Source organism: Lissotriton vulgaris, chromosome 2_1, assembly GCF_964263255.1.
Source record: "Lissotriton vulgaris chromosome 2_1, aLisVul1.2, whole genome shotgun sequence".
Lineage (NCBI taxonomy): Eukaryota > Metazoa > Chordata > Amphibia > Caudata > Salamandridae > Lissotriton > Lissotriton vulgaris.
Genome location: NC_141687.1, coordinates 1,294,927,032 through 1,294,951,363, shown reverse-complemented (window position 1 = coordinate 1,294,951,363; position 24,332 = coordinate 1,294,927,032). Strand labels below are relative to the sequence as shown.

The 24,332-nt window shown below is 41.4% G+C and overlaps 1 protein-coding gene across 2 annotated transcripts in view; it reads left to right on the top strand.

Annotated features, from left to right (window-relative positions):
• Positions 1–22,292, top strand: part of NCKAP5 (NCK associated protein 5) — a 749,742-nt gene extending 727,450 nt beyond the window's left edge. For both annotated transcript variants that reach the window (XM_086957062.1, XM_086957063.1), the window contains exon 18: positions 20,761–22,292. In XM_086957062.1, the coding sequence (XP_086813188.1) occupies positions 20,761–21,042 (282 nt within the window). In that variant the 3' untranslated portion in view covers positions 21,043–22,292. The remainder of the gene's footprint in view (positions 1–20,760) is intronic.
• The last annotated feature ends 2,040 nt before the right edge of the window (positions 22,293–24,332 follow it).

Genomic DNA, 24,332 nt, shown 5'->3' with positions numbered 1-24,332 from the left:
TTATCCCCAACCACCCCTTTTGTCAATGTGAGCCTGTGTACGCATTCGGTACACAGGCTCCCATTGAAGTCAATAGGAGTCTGACCGAATCGTATCCGGATGCATTAAAATGCATCATGCATCTTCGGTCGGACTTCCCCAATCTGAGTCATATGGAAAGCATTCTGGCCCGAGTCGTTCAGTATACTTTCCGAACGATATCGGAATCGGGCCCTATGTCGTAAAAAATAATGGTATTTTGTGCTACATTTCCCTGACACCTATGGAAAACAAGCATTTGCAATGCAATAGGTCTTGCATTTGCTAGAGTTTAAGCTATTGGCATTATAAATGACAATGCCTTTTATTTATCTGTTTTGATAATTAACACATAAATAAAAGGCATTGTCATTTGCAACACAGTAGGAGAAACTCATTGAAGAAAAGACATACTGTGTAACAACAGAAGTAAAAGGGCCAATCCTCATGGGAGGTTACAAATGAAGACAAGGCGGTACTAAGGAGGGACTAACAAGCCTAATAATGAATCAGAAACCAGCATTTACAACGGACAATGACACAAGCCAATGGACAATATGTGCAGAGAGTAGGCGGACCTTCAAGTCTATACTCGAATACAGCATGGCTCGAAGAGCAGCGCAGCTCTGCCCAGGCTTGACCTAAAAAGGACTAAAAGGTGTGCTCCTCTTCTTCACCAGACTGCTTCGACATAGCAGTACATATGGAGGAAAGCCATAGAAGTTTAATAATTTGGCAATAGATGCATGATGCCCTGGCTTCCGTTCGCTTCCCAGTCCATGCCTGCACATGGCAGTGATACCCCATTGGCTTACAAACACAATAGTAATGCAGTTGGATCCCTGTACATAAAATTATGTGTCATGATTCAGGTACAATTGGATAACAAGTTCTCTTTTATTATTACTATAATCATACACAGAATTCAAATATTGCACAAATTAGGTTATTTATAATTCAGCTTAATTTAAGGATTGCTCTGTGTTATCGAGAACTTGCTTTTTGACCGTATTATTCCTGTTATCTACTTTCAATTATCCTGTTCAGGAACAATTAAGACTCGTGACCTTTTTTACATTTGCAATTAATTTAAATTAATATGTCTATTAAAAGCTGAAGCCCATTATACCATTATTTGGTTTAACAAGGTTGTGCTCTGTTGCAGTTTATTGGGAAGGCATAAGACAGTATGAAATGTACAGACAAGTAAGGCGCTGAGTGCTGCAGTAAGCACATGAATTGAGTTTTCTTGCTTTCCTTGATTGTTCTTTCCATGTCGGCAACTGGATACTTCTCTTATCCACTTGCAACAGATTGTGCTAGTGACCCGAGTCCCTTGAATACATAGATGTGTTAGTAATAAGACAAGTGGTATAATGGTACGAATTCCACTTTTACCAGAACAGAAGAATGAATGGCTATTTTACTGCACTGTCCGTAAATAGATAACCCGCTGAATTCTGACTGATATGTAAATGTGGCTGTCTACTGGGTGATATACATCAGGTTTAATGGCATATCCAAAGCATGACATTGTCCCATTAAGAAATATAAGAGGCTGATTTAGAGTTAGGTGGTAGCTATTAATCTACCAGCTTTAAGTGCAGGCGTGGCCGGCACGGGTAAGAGCGGTGGGGTGGGTTAGGGGACAGTCAACAGACCACAGTATAGGTAAAATTAAATAAATAAAACACTTACTTTGCACTCGCCGCATTGTCAACTCGGCGATGTGAAAAGCGCAAGGTAAGGTGTTTTCTTAATGTTTTAATTTAATTTCCCGTGTCCCGTCGTCTGTCAACTTCCCCCACTTCGCCCCGCCCCACTGATCTTACCTGTTACGGCCGCTCCTGTTTAAGTGGTGCGTTATCCTTGGTGGATTGTTCACCAGTGGAGAACCCACCTGCAAAATTACCTGCAACATTGTGGTTGCGTGATGTAGGTAATGTATACAGCATATTCTTCCCTGGCGGACTTACCACTTGGTCCACGAAAGGATGGGTTTACAGTTACCATCCAACTCACAATCAGCCTGCTGAGCATTGTGGGTTATCCCAGATGATGAAAGCAGGACTGAAGGTCAGATGATATGGGTATGTGCAGCCATAAATGTAAATCTGGAATAATGACTAATTGACACAGGGAGTAAGATAGCGTGACATTTACGGGGTGCTCAATAACCAACTCAAAGGCATCCTCACACTCCACATACAATTTCAGAATAGTGTACTGCAGCAGCATCCGAGCTTGCAAAAAATATAACAGAGGGTGTACAGAAAACTGCCTTATATATCTATTTTATGATGTAGCTATCTGTTTTATGATGTATCTATCTATGTAGAAATACGAATAAGGTTATGGAACTTAATTAAATAGTTGGCAACCCAGCATAAGAACATCTTTACGAAACAATGGAAAATGTTAAATCTACAGACTTTTTTAAGTGATCCAAGTGGAAGCCTTTATCAGGGACATGGTGTAACCTCCATGCAAAGTTCTAATGAATTCAAATATACCAACGCATAAAGTAAAATGGGACAGGACTGCCCCCTCTGTGGCAAAGAAGACAGTTCATGAGTTCTTACATGCCCTATTGAAAAGGCTGCCTGGCAGTGGTTAATTTGTAAAAACAAAATAAGTGGCAGCTTGCACCAGCCCATTTCTCCTGTGAACACCGCTTAACACAGAACCAACTACTAACCATGAAAGTGAGGAGAGGATGTGGGGTAATGACCAAAGCTGCAGACTTCAGAGCTGGGGAACCAGGTTCAAGTCTCAGCATCAGCTCACCATCCTATGATTCAGGGCAAGCCACTTAGGGCCAGATGTAGGTGGCCAAATACCGGTCGTTAACGGCCGATTTCGGCCGTTACCGACCGATATTTGGAGTTTGAGATGTAGGGGGCCTAAATATTACCGATTCGGTAAATTTACTGAATCGGTAAATGCCATTTACCTACATCTGGCCCTTAATCTCTCTGTAATTTAATGTGTCCTTAACTGAAGCTCATGAAAAACTGGTGCTGAGCACTGGAAAACACCTGCTCAAATTAAGCATTGCTGCCTGGGAAATTCCTAAATAATCACAACCTCATGTGTGTCAGCTGTTCAGTTTAGTCCTTGGGCAACCCTTTATGATTATGGATACTTTCGCAAATTGAGTGTGCACCACTGGGGTCTTTCTTTTACATGGAAAAACCTCCAAGCATGAGTGGTGTGGTACAACAACATCGAGGTATTACTACTGAGGTGTAACAAAAGTAACCGGAGAATATTTATAGCCACTATATCACTGAGTTAAGTATATATAGGTGAAATGAAATGAATGAAACTTATATAGCACACGACTTACCCTGGGGCATCTCCGCGCTTGCTTAGGGAACCCGTCCTGGTATTCCCCTGTGAGATAACCCTGGCAGGGTATCCACAAGGTGAAAGCCAGGCATCCCACCGCGAGGGGCCGTTGTGGAGATTAAGCAAGCTATTGCCCAGAGTCGCAGAGTGTGAACCCGTGAGTCGAGAAGGCACCGGAGCAAGAATTATCGAGTCCGTGGAATTTTGAGCCCAAGACCCGCCGAGGCGGGGAATTGAACCCTGGTCCAGGACCGAACTCAAGCTCCAGGTCTGCCGCCTCTAACCCCTGAGCCACACTTCTCCAATGGTAAGTACAGATTTACTATTCTTAGCTCCACATTTACGTAGCTCGACTGTGATGTGGACGCCTAAGTAGATGACCTGCCTTCCTCCTGCCAGTCTCATCACTCTGGTCAGCGGCCACTGAATCTCTTTCCATCCGGCTTTCAGATTCTGGACAGCCATGACGCGAGTTTCGCTCATGATTTTTACAGGCTCCTTGTTGTGATGTATCAACACCTAAATAAATAACTTATTTGTATTCACTAGTTAGTGAGACTGACTAGTCAAAGTCTTTCTTATTACTTATGGATTCAAGTAGTTCAACTAAGCACCTTAGTAGTTCTTTCATTGAAATGTCTGATAGACACGGGCAAAAATAGAATGTCACTATTGTACAAACAGCCTTGGCAATCTGATAATGTGATTTGTTGTTTTGTTATGAAAGCAATGAAAGTTAAACTTCTCTGAGAAACGTGTGTTGCCTTTTAAACTCCGCTGATGTCTTATATTTAAAGGATATAAGAGAATATGATTTCGAATTCGGGCTTCTATTCCAATAAAGCAATTCAACTTGCATGTAAATGAACTGACATTTTGATATTCAAATGGTTCTCGTCAATCAGAATAATGGCAGCCTAGTGAGAAATGCCACTGTGAATGCAGTAAAAATAAAAAACGGATATGGAATTAGGTTTCTAACCTGATTGCCACTCACTCAAGATATGTGTTGAACCCAGTGCCAAGGTGCATAAGCATTTATGACATTTTTACCCAAGGTCATCTAACTTTGCAATTGAAGCTTTTAACTGTATTATTGTGCGTATGTATGTTGATGTTTCAAAGATATCTCATCTGAAACAGACAATCCAGAGGGATCTTACAGTCTTCACACGGGACATATCAAAACGCTATTTGGGAATTATAAGATGAAAGGTGTGATTTCAGTGTGTTCAATAACCTTCCAGAAGAAGATGCGATGTCAGAGACATCCAAGTTTGAACTTCCTGTTATGTCCCTGATTTAGAGCAGCTGCAAAACGTGGGAAATGTGTGGACATTTAATTAACACGTTAGTAATTGTCCTGGCAGATGAGGGTAAGGTCACTACTGCATTTGTCGTGCTACCATAGATATATCTGTCGACTCTTAATGACAGCCTGTAAGTCATCAAGCAACGGATACATCAACAGTAATGCAGCTTCTTGAAACTTGTATGTACATTAAATATACTTTATAGCTCCTCAAAGCTCTTGAATTTTTGCAAAAAGAATTACTCTGTGGAACATTGAATGCACAATTAAGCTTGCTATCAGAAGATATCCGTGGGGCATTAAACACAGAATGGAACGAATGAGAGCATTACACTTGTATTAATTACCTTTCGATTCCCTATACTTAGGATGTCATTCACCTGACTCCCCCACCACCCGCACCCCAAATCAGAAACGTTTGACTTTTGAAACTTTTGACCATCCACATATTCACCACGGGCCACTGCTATAAGGCATCGGAAAGCCCACCCTGTTTAGCATGGTCCGTCTACCACAAGGAACTAATCTTCACGCATAGTTGTGATTGTATGTCACAATATTGTATATGAAATATAAAGAAATATTGTCTATCTTTAATCTTGTGTCTTACATATTATTTATAATAATATCAGCACATTGGGTGTAGTTATTCTACTATTAACTCCAGGTGAAGTCTGTTGTTGTGAATGATACTCAGGGCTCAATATTTCGGACAGGTGACATTCTGACCACAGTTTTCTAGAACTACACCAATCCTGGACCCAGGCTTTGTGGTGTTGTTTCTGAAGTACAAACAGAAAAGTCCAACTAGCAATTATGCAAATCAGTCTTGACCCTGGTCCCCGTGGGAACAGTCCAGCCCAAACTGTCAGGAAGGATTTAGGCCCAGATCTCTATACTGGGGTGAATTATTGACATTGTTGAACATTCTGTCCATCAATTGTTCCTTTTGCATTTGTCACCCCGAGTTGGATGAGTATTCCCAGACGTGGGTCCTGTGTCCTCCATGCCACTGTAGTCAAGCTAGCCTGGCTGATGAGGGGTTATACCCTGAAAGCGGTCCTAGGATACTTGTTTTCTAGTCCAGGGAGAACGTGGCCTGGCAGTTCGAGCTGGACTGTTCGCATGGGGAACAGGGTTAACACTGACTTGCATATGGCTGGGTCTACACTGGAATGGCATAGGGGGCAAAAGACAATGGATTTAGGCCCAGATCAATGGAACTGGCCAATGCTACTGCCAATCTGCTCCAAACAAGCACAATGTTTATTTGCCCCATCCAAGTACTTGTTTTAGCCAGCCTTATGTTTTGCCTTGACTATTAACAGGCTCTGTGGCTGTTTGAGTTTTTGGAAAAAGTGGTTTACTAGTTGGAGTGGATTTGTGTCCACCACATATAATACATTCACTGTTTTGTTAGGTGTTGTGAATGGTTTTAGTAAAGTGAACATGAGCTAAACCCCAGACAGAGGGCAACAGCTAAGTCCAGTGCAGGTCCTGTTGCCACTGGTCAGCTGGCATTCAGAAATGCCCAATTCAGCGTTTTTATGTTCCTGGAGCCACAGAGGGGACCATCATTATCCTTGAATTTCAGATGAAAGTGGGTCCAGCCTCTTCATGCCCTTTTTTAGGTACCAGATTCCAAGTGTAATGGTTTCAATCTCTGTGGTATTCTTTCACAAGTCCAGCAGTGTTCTGAAGGGGTGTATTGGGGTGCAACTGTTATGCCTGGCACTTTTGTGCTTCACCTTCCCTCGCCTCACAGTTTTGTTCAAGAGCAAATCTTCGCTGGAACAAACGTGTGGCAGTGTGATTTTTTCAAAGAGCAGGACCCGCCCGCAATCTTCTGGAAGCAACACGGAGTATCCCGGCAAGCACGGAGTGTTCCAGCGAAGATTTGCTCTTGAACAAAACTGTGAGGCGAGGGAAGGTGAAGCACAAAAGTGCATCACGCTCGGACATCGGTTTTTCAGGAACATGAAATAAACTGGAGACCGTTTCATTTGAAGTGCACCCCGGGAACTGTAGTAATGTAGGACTACACAAAGAGGGAGTGGTCCGTGACGGCGTATAAGGAGGCAACTACGCCGCAGAATCCCGTCATGCAGCTCAACCCTGTGATCAAGACTACCTATGTAGTCGAAACGCGTTAGGAAGGACTGTGAATCAGGCTGCCGTTTTGCTGAATAAAGAGTGCCTGTCAACCCTGAAGTCTGGTCGGGCGCACTTCTTTTCTTGGATTAGGAGGTGTCTTGGATGTTAATTGGAGGTTGTTCGCCCCCAGCGCCCTGGCCGCCCAAATAAGTGTCCATGCTCTTGCGAACAAACGTGTGGCAGTGTGATTTTTTCAAAGAGCAGGACCCGCCCGCAATCTTCTGGAAGCAGCACGGAGTATCCCGGCAAGCACGGAGTGTTCCAGCGAAGGTTTGCTCTTGAACAAAACTGTGAGGCGAGGGAAGGTGAAGCACAAAAGTGCATCACGCTCGGACATCAGGCAGACAGGTACCGGCTAACACTAAAATTGTAACTGCAGCCACAATATATGAGCGAAGAAATTGACTTCAAATGAATTATCTAACCCATGCAGTGTGAAAGCACCACAAACTGAAATTACAATGGGAAACCGTTTTTCAGGAACATGAAATAAACTGGAGACCGTTTCATTTGAAGTGCACCCTGGGAACTGTAGTAATGTAGGACTACACAAAGAGGGAGTGGTCCGTGACGGCGTATAAGGAGGCAACTACGCCGCAGAATCCCGTCATGCAGCTCAACCCTGTGATCATGACTACCTATGTAGTCGAAACGCGTTAGGAAGGACTGTGAATCAGGCTGCCGTTTTGCTGAATAAAGAGTGCCTGTCAACCCTGAAGTCTGGTCGGGCGCGCTTCTTTTCTTGGATTAGGAGGTGTCTTGGATATATATATGTATATATATATATATGTATATATATATATATATATATATATATATATATATATATATATATATATATATATATATATATATATATATATATGTTTGAGCAAAGCCCTGGAGCTATAGAGGAGCACTCGATGCTGTCCCTGGCTTGAAGCAGCCTGTGTTTGCCTCGCTGTTGTTTGCTTCCTGCGCATCTTCCCTCATGAATTAAAACCCTTTCCGACGCGTTTCGAGGCTGGAACGCCCCGTAATCATGGAGTGGGTCACAGTTGAAGTCCTGTGCAGCGCTGCTCAGTGTTTGCCTTAAGTAGGTTCTGACTGTTCGTGACAGTATTGCACATTTTTGTTTATACCTTGAGTAGGCGGGATTGTCCAGGCATGCTGCACAGGACTTCAACTTCCAGCATCCAATGCTTCCAGAATGTGCCACGCCCATTGAGGGAGGATACATTCGACCAAATAAAAGGTTTAAATACAGCGCTGCAGTCTGACGACTTTGTGACCCACTCCATGATTACGGGGCGTTCCAGCCTCGAAACGCGTCGGAAAGGGTTTTAATTCATGAGGGAAGATGCGCAGGAAGCAAACAACAGCGAGGCAAACACAGGCTGCTTCAAGCCAGGGACAGCATCGAGTGCTCCTCTATAGCTCCAGGGCTTTGCTCAAACATTTTTCACACGGCTCCTGGCCGTGAGAGGTCGGCACCAGTTTCATCGAGATCACCCAAGATCAAAATGAAAACGGCGATGGATAGGAACTTCTCCTGTCAGCATCAGCATGCTGTCTCTAGGGAGCTAAACGTTTGCATGCCTGGACAATCCCGCCTACTCAAGGTATAAACGAAAATGTGCAATACTGTCACGAACAGTCAGAACCTACTTAAGGGAAACACTGAGCAGCGCTGCACAGGACTTCAACTTCCAGCATCCAATGCTTCCAGAATGTGCCACGCCCATTGAGGGAGGATACATTCGACCAAATAAAAGGTTTAAATACAGCGCTGCAGTCTGACGACTTTGTGACCCACTCCATGATTACGGGGCGTTCCAGCCTCGAAACGCGTCGGAAAGGGTTTTAATTCATGAGGGAAGATGCGCAGGAAGCAAACAACAGCGAGGCAAACACAGGCTGCTTCAAGCCAGGGACAGCATCGAGTGCTCCTCTATAGCTCCAGGGCTTTGCTCAAACATATATATATATATATATATATATATATATATATATATATATATATATATATATATATATATATATATATATATATATATATATATATATATATATATATATATATATATATTTACACAGACATATACATATATATATAAATATATATCAAGGAAAACTCCACGATGCTATCCAGCACAGAAAATATATATATACCATTACTTACCTTAACTACTTTTACCAAGTCTAAGCCTTTCCCACGCATGCCTTTGCGCTGTTATGGCATGCGTGGTAAAGGCTTATATGTGGTAAAAGTGTGCGTTGTAATGGTCACATGTTGTGACAGCACTTGTATTGTTACAACTGCGTTGTAATGGCATGCGTTGTGATGGCATACGATGTACAGTCCTATATTCGTTCTGTGATATGGATTGCTCTGGTGCCTATTATGCACCAACGCAGTCCCAAAACGACTTTCCCTCATAATCCCAAAACACACCTTCCCTCGCAATCCCAAGACTAACTTTACCTCACTTGCATGGGTTGGCCCCATGAAATGTGTGTGTGTCTCTGCTGTTGCTCCCACACCATATCACAGATGCATGCACTTGGGGAAAATATGTGGGGAGGCGCACTACTTGTACGCCACATACGAGGTGGCGGCAAACAGTCAGTGTGATAGGGCCACAAGGTTTGCAGGGACTCATAGGCCGATGCAGCCCTGCTCCGCATCTGTCTGCTGGTGGATCCTTTCCTTCCTTTGAAAATAAGCCCATCTGCGGTGACAGTAAATTACGAGGTGTGGTTTTAGTCTGCAGCTCTGTCTTTCGCTCATACACTCTCCCTAGCTCCGGCCCGAAATGTCACAGTTTGTTCCTGTGAACTGAAGAGCACACATCTCCTCCATAATTGGGTATGCTGTCGCAGCCTGCACCAGTGCACACAGTTAAGGGTGGCCCACGACAGTGAGACAGATCAATTTGATGACCTCAAACATAGAGCATGGACAAGCATTTGTTTCCATGCGCATTTCACAAGGTGATAGCTGGCAAGATTTGCGCGGCGAAGAAAAGCCCCAATTCTGAGTTTTGAAAATTGTGTGTGACTTATGAAAACATTTAATTTTACCATGTAAACGAAAAACCTCATTATCTCTCACTCTGACCTGCAAAACTCATATTCAAGAAGTAAGCCCCGAGGAGAAACGCTGCAATGTTCTGAATCTTTTTTTCCCCACAGGCGGTTTTACCTTCTGTTATTCAAGCTGCGCCCTAAATGAGGACCTGATTGTATCAAAAATGTCAACATGATATAGGATTTCAAAAGGAAACTCTACGCCACCCTTCCTAAGTAGAGAACTGTGCTGTGTCAGCAGTACCAAGAAACTGTTACAAAAATGCATTTATACAGATAAAATAATATGGAGGTATTTTCACTCACATGCTTTTTTTTTTTTAAAAGAGACTTTACTATTGTCTGTTTTCCTAATACTTACTTGAGGTGATTGTGATTAGTATATTCTGGCCTAAACTTAACTGCTTGTTCCATTTATCAAATGCAAATTCCGATCAAGAGCAGCATACCAACAAATTAACCCTCACCCTTTTTCATATTTTCATACGAATACCAAGTTCGTTTATTATTCAAATAGGGCATGCGTCCTGCTGTTTTCAATAAGATTTTTCATAAAAATGTAAATCAAAAAATTAATTTACAGCATGCTTTTAAAAGCATGATTTTGGCACTGACAAAGGTTTGACGGATTGTAAGATTATCTTGCTAAAAAAATCATCAGGAGAAGTAAACAGAAACCATCAAACTTTGTTAATTTTACAGCATTTCCTCGGTCTTATCTTCTGTTAGGAACTCGCTTGAAATTGATTATATTACAGTATATTTCACAGGCAATAATTCATTCACAGATTAATTAGATTTTAGGTTAATATCCCATCAGAGTGCGGGACATGAGCCAAGCCAGTGTTTTTGAGTTGTTATGGAGCTGCAGCAAAGATTCCCTGATTACAGTTCCCATGTGGCTTAAACCACCAAAACTAATCACTAATCACATTCAAACCATATAAAACAGAACATCCTTCATAGCGTTTATTTTCTTGCTGGTTATGAATGCAAATTCCATTCCTGATACAGCCTTGCCCAAGTCTCAGACTCTCTGTGGTTAGCTATTCTAGTTGAGAAAATGCAATAGGCGAAAACAGGTCCTCTGCTGGAAATGTAACTAGTACAGAATGTCCCTGCTACCTGGTGGTAGCAAGACATGTTGCAAAGACACCTTAAGGACACTGCAAGCTTGTTTAATGACAATCCTTTATAACATTCACATTTTAGATCGAGCCTGGGCAAGAGGCATGCTGTATTCAGGTAGGGACTTGCATCTCCGCCCACTTCGACCCATATTTTTCATTGGCTTGTGCCATTGTACCCTGTAAACTGTGGCTGTTCATTGGTCAAAAGGCTTAGTAGTCCCTTTTTAGTACAGTGTTGTAACATCCCATGGTGTTACCCCCTGTTAAGTGTGGTGTTACTCTGTACACTGTAAATCACCGCCTCTGAGCACTATTTTCTCAAATAGCTTTGTCTATCACGCTCTCTCCGAATGCTTTTAAAAAAAATTCATAGCATGAACGCATTTGCAATGCAATAGGGCTTGCATTTTTGTGAGTTGTAGTTATTGGCATTGTACATGACAATGCCTTTAATTTATCTGTTTTAAAAACAACACTTAATTATCAAAGGCATTATCATTTACAATGCCAATAGCTCAAACTCTCATGAATGTGAGGCCTATTACTTTGCAAATGCCTGTTTCCTTCCGGGTCAAATGAGGACGCTCTGAGAAAATTGAGTCTTAATACAGTGGATTTGTATCCCATTTCTCTTATGTGGGATATTTATGGAGAAGGATCCTATCTTTGAGAAGTACATAGAGCTGTACATAGAACCAGAGAGACAGCAGTATCTTTCAGTGAGTGTATGTTTACATAGGAGAGTGGAGAATGTACATGGGGTACTCCAGTCTCTCAAAACCTGTGGGGGCTCAAGGGCTGGGTGTTTCTTACCATTGTCTTGCTCTCAGACACCCCCCAGCCAGGTTTGTCTACATAAGTGTTGAATTCGTGCCTGGTGAACTTGTGGATAAATGAGTAAGAGGTTGGGGTAACTGTCCAACAGGCAATTTGGGTTTGTGTTAGGGTCACGCGAGTAAGGAACTAGAGCAGTATGACAACACTCTGCTGGAATTGGAGAGGGTGAGGCACTAGGCACCAATCCATATCATCATAAAAGCTGACTCAAGCTCTTCGGGAGTATCATCTGCTTACTATTTGTATATTTGGATTCTGCTGAATATTTTGTTGTTTACATGTATTCCATAGCATGCATGCACTCATGAAAGTATAATTGGTTAGAAATGCCAACATAGTGCCTTCATTTTACATATTTTCTAGAGTTTTTCTACATGTTGTTTCCACCTTTACTTCCTAGGCAGTTGTAATGAAGTGTTCTACAACTATATTCAAGATGGTAAAACACCATATGTTTTATAAGTACCCATATACTTAAATGCACAAGCCTGTGCAAGCATATGGTATATACATTACAAGCATGTTATTGAAAAACAAAATAGCAGTGGGTGCTCCTTGTGGATGGAGCAGTCAGTGTTAGTGAATAGTACAACATGGTGAACAGTGGTGCACAGTGATAGCTACACAGACCAAATGTTGATTTAAAATGTATACATTTTCGTAATGAGGAGCACAGGTCCCAAAATGACCATATGGGTTCAACCGTTAACAAGTATTCATTAATGTCAACAACAAGTAGGTCAACGTTTCGACCCCTAAATATCAGTTTGTAATGGAATCTTCATCAGGACAAAATTGGTGGACACCTACAAATAATGAATAGTAGACAGAAATAGGAATAATTAATGGAGCTGTTATGGAATGCTCCCTATTATGAAAGTTTATGCATTTTAAGTCAACATTTGTTCTGCACAAAATCTCAGTAAATCTCCCCCCTGGTCTTTTACCAACTTGAATATCGTTGTTGAACACTTCATTACAAATGACTAGGAAGTAAAAGCTGCTAGCTTACCTGAGGGAACTCTTTTTATGTTACCATCCTCTATGCTGAGGCATCAACAGTCTGTCTTGCGTGATTCACAGCCTTGCACCATGGTGCAGAGCTGAGTGGGTGCTGGGTAGCATTGGATTTGTACCGAGACCATACACTTCCATACAAATTGCCTAGATAAACTCAGAAGGTCCCTAGACATTGAATGTTTTCTGTGCTCTTCTGAAATATTTTAAAGAAATAAACACATTACCACCTGTTAATGCCTTCTGGTTAACAAGGCATTACAGTTTGACACAAAGTCCAATCGGGCTAGGTTTGCAGATTGGGCTTTTCATAAGAACCTTTCGGTAAAAGTGCTGACCTGCCCCAGTAATGCCCCATGAGACAAAGAATGCAAAGGTGTTTTCCCTGAGAACAATAAGCACCTTTCCATTGCAAAACACCTTTTGCCCTTGGTAGTAATTATTCTTGTAAGATTTAGGGGCTTATTTCTAAGACACTTACGCCGCCAGTGTATCACTTTTAATATAGGTAAAAGTGACCTACCAGCAGCGCAGAAGGTTTGTAAATAATTTGTGTCACTTTCTGCTGGCACAGAGCTGTAGTTAATCTGGACCTTTGGTGCTGTCTCATTTAACACAGCAGTGGTGTGCCATGTGATCAGCTTTTGTGAGCTTCAATTTACACATCTTCTTGTCTAACCTTTTGCTCGAGCTTGAGTTATTAAGAACTGTGAACTCTGCAAAGGACACTGACCCTGCTATGAATCCTGCATGCAATATTTTGGAAGTCTGTCTCCTCCATGCTACTGATTCTATTTAGATTAAATGCGTTTTTGCTTGTGCTGTAGGGAGAAAGTCCAATTCTGTCAGTACCCGTGTTGTATTTTTCTTTAGATGCTACCAGCATTCATTTTAGAAAACCTCTTTCTGTTTTGAAAGACGGTGTTATTGACTTACACAAAATATCTTCACCAAATAGGGCCTATGAAACAAAATCTTTGAAACCACTGACCACATGTACTAAAGGTTTTTGTGCAAAATTACTGGGTCGGTGAATGCAAACTCCCTTTTTTTAATGTATCAAACAAATTTTGCCAGTCTGAAAAGTTTTTTCTGGACCCAAAATAGGTTTTTGCGGCCCATACTGAATCACAATTTGAAGGGGTGCTTAATGGCCTAATGGCCGTTCCTCCCAAACTGTGATTCAGTACGCGCTTTATCAATATTCAGTGGCAGCAGTTCTGGTTGCACACCATTGTGAAGTTACTCAAACTTCAAAAGAGGTGGTAACTCATTTGCGAAGGGGAAGTGGTCCCCATGCGGATGCCTTCCATTACAGGAATCATGGTGACTATTTAGGACACCACCTGGCAGCCGCAGCCCGTGCAGGTAAGAGCAGTAGGGTCGGGAAAGATTTTGACGGAGGATGATGAGGAAAAATATAACAATTAATTAATTTTCCCTCTTCACCAGCCATCAAAATCCATACCGCCCCACCTGGCCCCACCGTCCCACTGCTCTTATCTGCAAGGGCTGTGGCTGCCCCGGCTGTTTTTCCAAATTGAATATTTTTATTTTTATTAAAGCAACATAGATTCCCTTAAGAAAAATGTCTGCTTTAAAAACTTTTCCATTTGGAAGTGCAAGCACAGGGATGGTGTTCTGCTGTCACTTGCAAGTCACCATCGCTGTGTTTGCATCCAGTCACAGCGCGTAGCACATTGAGACCAACTTAATTAATATTCCTTAGACAGTTCATTTTGCAACTCCCCTTTGAATGGTGATTTTGCAAATTAACCTATAAATAAATAGGCTGGTTCTCAAAATTACCTACTGTTTACAGAAAGTTGGTGTACAATGGTGGCAAGTCTACTTTGAACCTTTGGTCCTCAATCATAAACCATGAAAGAGTGATTATCTGATTTTGGTAGGCCTTGGGACAGTTTTGCTACGTTTTCTGATTTTAGGGTGCACCATACCCATGTGATCATTTCAGTTTTTAATGCCTTTTAAGATAATGCCCAGAAACTCCTAAAAGTATTTTTGTGAGTGTTAAATGACATAAACAAGCTAATTTACTTCTCATCTCACTCCAAGCACAATGTATTATTGTAATCATACTCATTTCCACTATCTTTGGAATTACCTTATGCGTACAGCAGTCCCCCCCCCGCCCCCCCCCCCCCCCCCAGGTCTTTTTCCTTTTTTCTGAAAAGAGGCCCCTGGGCAAATAGTGTAAACTACGTTTAAACCCCCATCCCTTCAGGAATGACTGATTGTATCTTGTGTCATGGTAGCTAGTTACCCTAGTAACAACCGTAGAGCTCCCCTAGACCATTTTCTAGAAACTGTAAGAACCAACAAAGTTAATCATTCGGTTTAGAGTCTGTTGACTCGGCACCAACATGCTGAAATGTAATGGATGTCTGCCTATGAACCCCACATTGAAATTCAGCATGGCCCCTTAGCATTTAGGTGACATTGCATGCTAATTCCTAGTGGATGACTATGGAAAACTGAAGCAAACATCACCTGTAGATGGACAGAAGACATAGAGATGAGATTGTGGATCTCATGTTGCCCAGTTTGGTTCTCCAGCGGGGGTAGAGATCATCTGGATATCCGTAGGGGATAAGGCCTAACACACTTTGAAGGGAGCATAGACTCAACAATGAGAAGATGCCACATGGATGTTGTTATATGGATCAAGGGCCCTCCCCCATTGTATTGTAGACAATAGTGTCTATGATTAACCACATTGAAAAGAGTGACTGCTAGTATTTAAAGGGTAAACCAGCCCGCTTCAATTCTATCAAATATTTTTTTAATCTGACGATTTGCCTAAACTTACCACCGAGCCTACTTCAGTGAACTTATGCCTGAATCTGCAGTCATACCTGGATTTGACTCTGTAGTGACTCCCTTTCTAGGCTGATGATGGTGCTGTGGTTGTAATGGATCAAATTCAGTACAGGACAGATGATATGGAGTAAGGTGACCACCTCCGCGCAGGTTATTTTGGATGCAGTTGGTAGCCATGGACTTTTGTGTGATAACCTAGTGTATCCTGAGTGTGGTAGTCTTAATTTACTTAGCTACTTCTATTGAACTAATTAGACAGACACCCTTGACCACATTGATTTGTAGGTGAAATGTTCAGGACTGGAGATATTGTCCCTAATGACCTGGAGTGAGGAGGTCACCTAGTATGGAGGCACAAGAGATACCTCTTGTTTGCTCAGGTCCTTTCATCCAGTGAATGCTAGATTATGACCTCTTCTCAAGATCATCAGGATTAGGATCACACTTACCTGGGCAGTCAGCATATGTTTGCTGCAGGAATGGAGTTGCTCATAGGGTGGAGCCACTTGTGCACACCTCCATTCTAATCTTTAGCAAGAACTACTGGTTTTTTAAATGTGTTTTTTTATGAGGAGCAAGGCTCCCCTATTTGTATTGCAGGGATGAGTGACAGTGACTGAAATGTTAAAAAGAGTGAGTGCTAGATTTTAGAGGGAAAACCACCTTGTTGATATATTTCAGCAGAACTCTCAAAAGCTTTCCTAGAGACACACATTAAAATACATGGGAAAGCCGGTGGCCACTTAACATTAAGGATTCCCTTATAAAAATACGTTTTAAAGGCAAAGGAGAATTTAAGTTGCTTCCCTGTGGAGTTCACTTAGCTTTTCTTTTCAATTCACAAATTGTGTGTGGAGTGACATCAGTACTTTGGGCCTCACAATGTGAGAGGGCTACAGTTTTGCTGTGAACCATTTACATATCGAGTAGAATGACAGTGGGAGAGGGAAGGATGTCGCTAACATGGCAGATTACAACTGAGCATGCACAATCATTCAGAGTGCATACAGGGCAATTTCAGAAGAGTGACTGAAATAGTCAACCGCAGGATAGAGGATGACCCTGTTGCAGAAATCAATTTCTGCTCTTCACTTATATCTTTTTACTCTGTCTCAATATTTCATTTGTGCCTCTAAGAGACTGTGGACCTGATTTAGAGTTTGGCGGACAGGGTTCTTTGTTTTATCCTTTAAGTGTCACGTTTGTGTTGAAAATTTCCGCATGGGAATAGTTTTAGTTCAATTAATTGCCTCTCATGTGTTGGATTTGAAAGTTCTGGGCATTTATGCTCCACCACAGATGGCTACTGTTCTTACAACAGGCATTCAGTGACGTAACAAAGGCCCCCGCAGCTCCCGCAGTTTGGAAGGGGGGGGGGTGCGCTCCAGGGGTAACCCACAGAACAGTACCTTGGCCTGGAAGCTCCTAGGGGGCCCTCTATGTACTATGCTGGGGGGCCCCTCAAGTTTCGTTATGCCACTTCGAGCACTGTGTGCCATTGATTTCTATCTCACACAATTATCATCCCACTTATCTTCCTACAGTTACTTCCCGCATGAAGAGTACATGATTTGAACGGAGAAAGTCAAATTTACCCCCAAAAAGACCTATGAGAGGTACCAAGGTTGATGCTAGTGGGGTGTAAAATACAAGGTTAGGTGGTGAATTTATTGCCTAGGTAGGGTGTTTTGGCCCACAAATATCTTGAGATGTTTGTGATTGGGATGTTTATTAATTCACATGCAGATTTATAGCATAAAACTTTTTCATTTTAAAGTTCCAACATGGGAATGTGATGTAAGTGTAAGAAATGCACTCAAATTAAACACTTGACCACATCATGATAGCATTCTGTGCAGTAGGAGTCGTGCACTTGTTTTTTTATAAGAAATCACAGTGTGTACAGCACATGCTGTCACTCTGTATCTCCATGAGTTAGCTTCATACATAGGAGCTGCCGCATTCAACCATTGGCTTGAGGCTTTGTCAATCACAGCTTGGCTCATCCCAGTTGAGTACTCTTCTCTCACGTAACGCCCTTGGCTGTTTGGGTGTATCCTCCCGCGGCCGCCTCCACTGGTGTGCTTGCATTGAAATGCATGCGGTATTACTTTATAACTATAGCCTCCTATGTCGGCTCCTGCTGGCTCCCTCTCATGTGCTTCAATTTCATGTGCTAGCACCGCATGTGTTAGCACATTTCATCTAGAATTATTAGCTTTGCTAGTGCTTGTTATAAAAATGGGTGCCATATGGATCACGATACTGCACCTGGGGCAGGATTACAAACATTGCTAGTACAAAATTGCATCATCAGCAGTACAATATATGCAACGTATGTCATTGGCCTCATACCCCAAATTAATGTATTTTGTTTCAATTATACGATATATATATATATATATATATATATATATATATATATATATATATATATATATATATATATATATATATATATATATAGATAGATATGTAATCATGGCTCAAATGCAGCACGCACACTTCTGAACGTCTCACATATAGTCTGTATCTACTGCAGAATTGTTACTTGAAATGTGCTGCACAGATTGCCCACTGTGCAAAGAGTCCAGTGTGGTGCAGTTCATACTTAGACTGCAGGAAATATATATTTTTTATTATTTATCATAAGTGTCTAGCGGTGCTCTTCCAAGAAGGTCACTGTCCGCTACAGTAAAATAGCCCTGGTGTTTCTGCGAACAGAGAAAAAGGGAGAGTGATTCATTATTTTAAAATTATTTTACCGCCTGCGCAGAATATGTTCTGACAGTTTATAAAGTACAAGGCCTCGCATATAATCGAAGGTTATGCTTTACAGGGGGAAAAAAAACTTCCAGTATTACATTTTTAGCTGAGCTGTAATCTTGTGGAGGTGACTCACTCAGATCTTTCACCTTTGCACGTCGGCGCCTACCTGTAATTGTTCCACTAGTTTCAGGAGCCTTTACTGTCCCAGCATTCCCATCCGGTTGGGAAACGAGAATTTCTATTTCTACTGAAGCACTTTCAATAGATGCTTATGATGAAAAGCCTATGCAAAGGCTGTAATATGCACAGAATCTTAGTTCCTTGCTTTTACTCTTCTTTATATCTGGTGGTGGAAGCGTTGGTTTTGCTACAAAATTGTGTCACAAACTACTGTCACATTTTAGATGGTTTGCAATATTATCTAAATTGTAACACTATCTCTGACACAGTTAAGCACTGCTGGTATTGGATTAGATAGCAGTGTGTATATTCTTACGCTGATGTTTCACAAGCTTACGTTTTTGTACAGTGACGCTTATTGGAAGGGTGTCTATGTGCTCCATTATGACTGTTCTCAACCATTAGGACAAGGGCTACTTTATGTTTCCTTCAGTGATAGACATTTAGTGGAAGGCACAGTCAGTTGAGGATGCCACCGAGTAGCACGGGTCGGCCGTGTGAAGAAAAATAAAACTAAAATTACTTACCTTGCTGCCGGACCGCCTCCTCGCGTCGTCCTCTTCTGTTCCTGCTTGAAGCAGGAAGCACACCCAGACTCCCCAAAGCCAATCACAACGCTTCAATGCTGCGTTGTGATTGGTCTGAGCACCATGGTTTGGAACTCAGACAGGCAGTGGGAGCCTGTGCATGTTCCTCACCAGGCTTTGTATTACGGTGGGGAACATGCAAATTGTGCATGGCAGTTTGGCCTGCCCAAGACGACCGCCCAAACCGTCATGAACACTTAAGTGCCAACCACTCCTCCCCTCGCTGCCTGTGACATAGCCAAGTCCCGTTTCATCCCATAAACCTGCTTGACAACTGCCTGCTTGATAACAACATAGTGTTATCATTTTCTTTATCTTTTTTCCAGTGCTCAAAATGCAGTGGGACCGGGCAAAGTATGTAGGATGTCAGAGAGACAAATGTTTCGTTAAAATACACGCACTGTGTTGATTTCTGACCTGCCAATTATAAATAATTAGTTACATATGACACAAGTTTGCTTTCTTAACTAAAGGCTTGAAATAAAAGGGGGTTTAATAATTATGCACTCTACCCTGACATTTGAAAAACACGTAATTGAGTGAAAAGTATGGTACAAATATACTTTTGAAACAAGATCAATATTATTGAGGCTCTGTACATCCTACTTCACCTAGTTTGGAGACTTGCTTTGTCCACGTTCATGTGGACAAAGACTTGTGGCTGTGGAGAGTTGGTTATGTCCTCGGGCGGATGGGGTACTAGCAGCATTTTAGGACAATGGGATATTTTACATGTGGTCAGGAGTCACCACCATGACCCAGCTGAGAGTCTGTTTTGGAGTTGCATTCTCCATGTAACGTATCGGGATGACTTCTGCTACTCACATTATCTCTAGCTGCTAAGCACAAGCCCATTCTCACAGAACACTATTTCACCTTGAATTTAAGTTATTTTCACTGTACAGTTTTGCATATCGGCCTTTTGTGAAGATAAGTGCTGTTTGGATAGAAAGGTGTGAGGTAGTTTAAACAGTACCCCCCCCCCATTTGTATTGTTGCCCCCTTCTTTGTACATAATGCCACATGCATTCAGAGTTTGCTATAGCAAATTTGCTAGGGTCATACACAGTGTAAATGACTAAGAGCCCATTGACAGGCACATTTCAAATTAGAATTGCTGAACTAATAATCTGTGCACACTTAAGCCTTTCCATTGATGCAGCACCATTGACATAGAACCCATTTACACAACCACGTCTTGTGAGATATTTTTAACGAAGATGAAAACTGAAATTCAGTTCTACTGTTCACTGTAAAATGGAAATATCAAAGTAACTAAAGAAGCTGGGCTTTCTGTGAAGCGTGACAAAGGTACAATTGAATGTTGTAGAGTAGCCTAATGGCAGCAAATTCTCATGGGATCATAGGTATTTTATAAATGTGGTCTTTGATTAAATTTGAATAACTGTATTGTAATCATACGCATAATGAACATTTTGTGGTCCTATGCAAAAATCTTCTTCCTCTAACATAGTGCTATTTTTGTATTACACAGAAATTGATGCAAGCTAATGAAAGTAAGGAAGAATCTGCCGGTACTTTATCACAGATTTCCCTGGAGTCTCTCAATAAATTCAACCGCAACAGCTTGATTTTATTAGAAAAAGAGAAGAATGGTCTCAACAAGGAGGAGGATCACAAAGAAGAAAATGGAAGGGATGAGGAGGTGTCTTTAAGTTGTTCCGATAGGGCTGGTGTGGACAATTTAGAATCCTTGAGCGACTCTCTGTATGACAGTTTTTCATCCTGTGCGAGCCAAGGGTCTAATGATGTATAACGGTACTCCGAGGGGTGCTGTGACTGGAGCACTTAAGGACCAGAGAAAATAAAAGAAGAACATCAGTTTGGAAAAATTCCAGACTTTGAGTGTTTCACCATCCCCACCTGCAAGGCATCCTGTCGACTATGTTTTCTTGTCATAGCAATAATAAAAGGCAGTGTCCATTTGTACTGCCTTGACGCTGTGGACTGTGCGTACACCAATATCAGAAAAATGTCTTAATTTTGCACTTTTATAAATATTGTACAAAAGTTGTAAATGTTTTTAAAAATAAAATTATATTTGTAGCAAAAGGAAAAATGACAGCAATAAATATGAACTGGTGCCATGCTCCCAACAGTTTAAAGGACTATGTTTTATATGTATTATTAAAATAAATATTGGTTGGTTTTTATTTAAGACAATTACATTTTGCTAGTCTTAAAACTGTAAGTACACACACTGCTTTAAAAAATGAGCCTTCCCAATTGTGTGTAATTACATTTTCTCAATCCTTCTTTACAGCAGAAACTCTGATGTGCTTTTGATTGAGTGCAATTTCTCATCCTTCTCTGTGGGTTAATTTTAGTTGTCAAGTTTGCAGAGCCTATTCTCTTGAAAGCTCTGTGGGATTCTAAAGTTAAACACTGTAGAGACAGCAGCGGAGTGGAAATGATTCACTGTTCTGTGTCTCAATGCAGCTTTACCTCTTAATGTGCTCAGTTTTTTCCTGGTACTGTTCATTTTTTAAATCTGTCTCTCTCTTTCGCAAAAATTAGTGGACACTTTATTGTCTGTTCCTCCTGTATCTGGGAATCCTGGAAACACAATTAATATCTCTGATTTATACATTTTTCCAAACTTTTAAGAAGCTGGTGCTAACAAATTCTAATTTAAATTTATCACAACCCCTTTTTCTACAAACTTGTTTATATGTAAGCAGAAAGTCTATTTCAAATGTTATCTGTATTTTTGGGGATGTGAAGTATTTATAATAACTTTTGTACAGGGGCAAGTAAACTATTATTTCTAAAGTATTTCCAGAAAATATTTCCAGAAAATAAACTATTTCTTTATCAGCAATTGGTTAATTTAAAAATATGTTACAGTTCTATCAGTGTTAACTTGTTAATGCATTTGTGCAATTTGTCATCATGAAACTCAATGTTATTTTAAGTAATGATATCAGGCAAGTAACATTGCTTTGTGATCAATACTAAAACGTTTCCGTTAAAATCTGTTTCTAAATAAATGGTATCTCTTCAGTGCATGGCGTGGTTACCAAATGTTTCTTTAATATAAATGAAAAATAATATTGTATATGAAATATTCAGTTTGTGGCAGAATCAAAAGATCAACAGTTATGCGAATTAAGATTTTTTTTCCTATGAAGGTCTGCTGAGAAGAGACAAAATACGCATTTGCAATGCAATAGGTCTCGCATTACTCAAAGTTTGCCCTATTGGTGTTGTATTATTATTTGCAACGCTAATAGGTCAAACTTTAATTAATGCGAGACCTATTGCATTGCAAATGCTTGTTTAATCTTGATCTTATCTCCGGGATCCCATTACAGTCAGTGGCCTGTAGAAAAGGGTGTAAATGGACCCCCTCCAGATAACGACATGTATGGATGCTGCATGTGCATGTGACGTGATGGGGGGTGTACATGCAAGGAGTGAAGCGACGGCCAGATTTTGCCAAGAAAAAGAATCAATCGGTGATGTCTGTTGGGAGGGAATCAAGGACGAAAGACGGGACAGATGCACAATATTAACCAACCAGAGAAAAGGAATAATAAAAAGCACCCCAACTAACCAATCAAAAGAGGCGGGTGTGTCCAAAGTCCCCAATAGTCCATATGCTAAATACAGCATGCCTAAGAGAGCAGCGCATGTGCTTACCAGGCTCGACATAAAAACGATGCGTATCAATCAGACATCCCGACATCCAAAATAAATGTTCCCTCATAATGCTGTAATTGAAATGTGATGAGTAACATGCCATGGTGTGGACTGAAGAACATGAGAAAACTGTGGATGTAATGTGCGGCCACTTGCAATGACTTGGTTACTTACAAGTAAATCTTCATTACTCCAAGTCATAGTCTTCCTCGTCACAGACCTGACCTTGAAGCACTATATGTTCTAGGCACAGCATTAACCCATTGTAAAAATTCCCCACCAACAATTGTGATTCCACAGGAAGAACCTGTTACATGACCTGTAAAGGTGGGGCAAACCCAAACCACATTCTGTAATATTTAATAAATTATAAAGACCAAATTTCACTTGAAAAACACAAAATGAGACACATCAACTGGCCCACAGACAAGTATGAGTCACATTGTTTTCCCTTTTGTTCATCCTTCCACTCCCGAGGGAGGGAGGGATATAGGACTGTGACTAGGAAGACTATGACTTAGAAAAATGAAGATTACTGGTAAAGGACCAAGTCATTACCTTCCTCCTCCGCCTTCCTCGTCACGGTCCTGCCCTTGGAGTGTATACTAAAGCACAGGATGAAAACAAAAGTAAACATCACAAAAAGATGCCAAGAAAACTTTATTTCAGTCAAATACAAATCAGTTAACTGCAGAAAGACGATCTAAACCAAAATCCCCAGATAAAACCTCTCCCATTGTTAATTTATAATGGGAGATAAAGGAATTGAAGGGAAGATCATGTCGCCGCTGTACAAACGTCCCTTAATGAGGCAACCTTAAAAATGCCCATGAGGAAGCAACTCCTCTGGTTGAGCACTCCTGAGCCACAGGAGGAAGGGAAGCCCCTGAGGGAAGATAAAGAAAACAGCAGACCGGACCCAGCGAGAAAGAGTTGTAGTAGTAGGGCGAAGACCCCTCCTTGCTGCCCCAAAAGGGACAAAAAGAAATTCCACCTGATACATAGAGGTAGTTCTCTCTATATAAATAGCGAGAACCCTTGTAAGGTCTAGAGAATGAAGCAAAATCTCCTCTGTGGAATGGGATTGAAAAAAGACAGGGAGCACAATATCCTGAGCCAAATGGAAAGAAGAATGGACCTTGGGAAGGAACACTGGGTCAGGGCGAAGGACCACCTTATCAGGAAAAAAAACTCAAATAGGGAGGGTGAGAAAGCAATGCCCCAATCTCTCCCTGATGCTGACCTGAGGTGATCGCTACTAGGTAACAAACCCTAAAGGTAAGAAATTCCAGTGACACTGTAGAAAGTGGCTCAAACAGGGACCTTCGTAACCCATTAAGGCAAGTGGCCGATCCCAAGGAGGAGCAGGGGAGAACACTACTGGTCTCTTGAGGTAGAAACTAC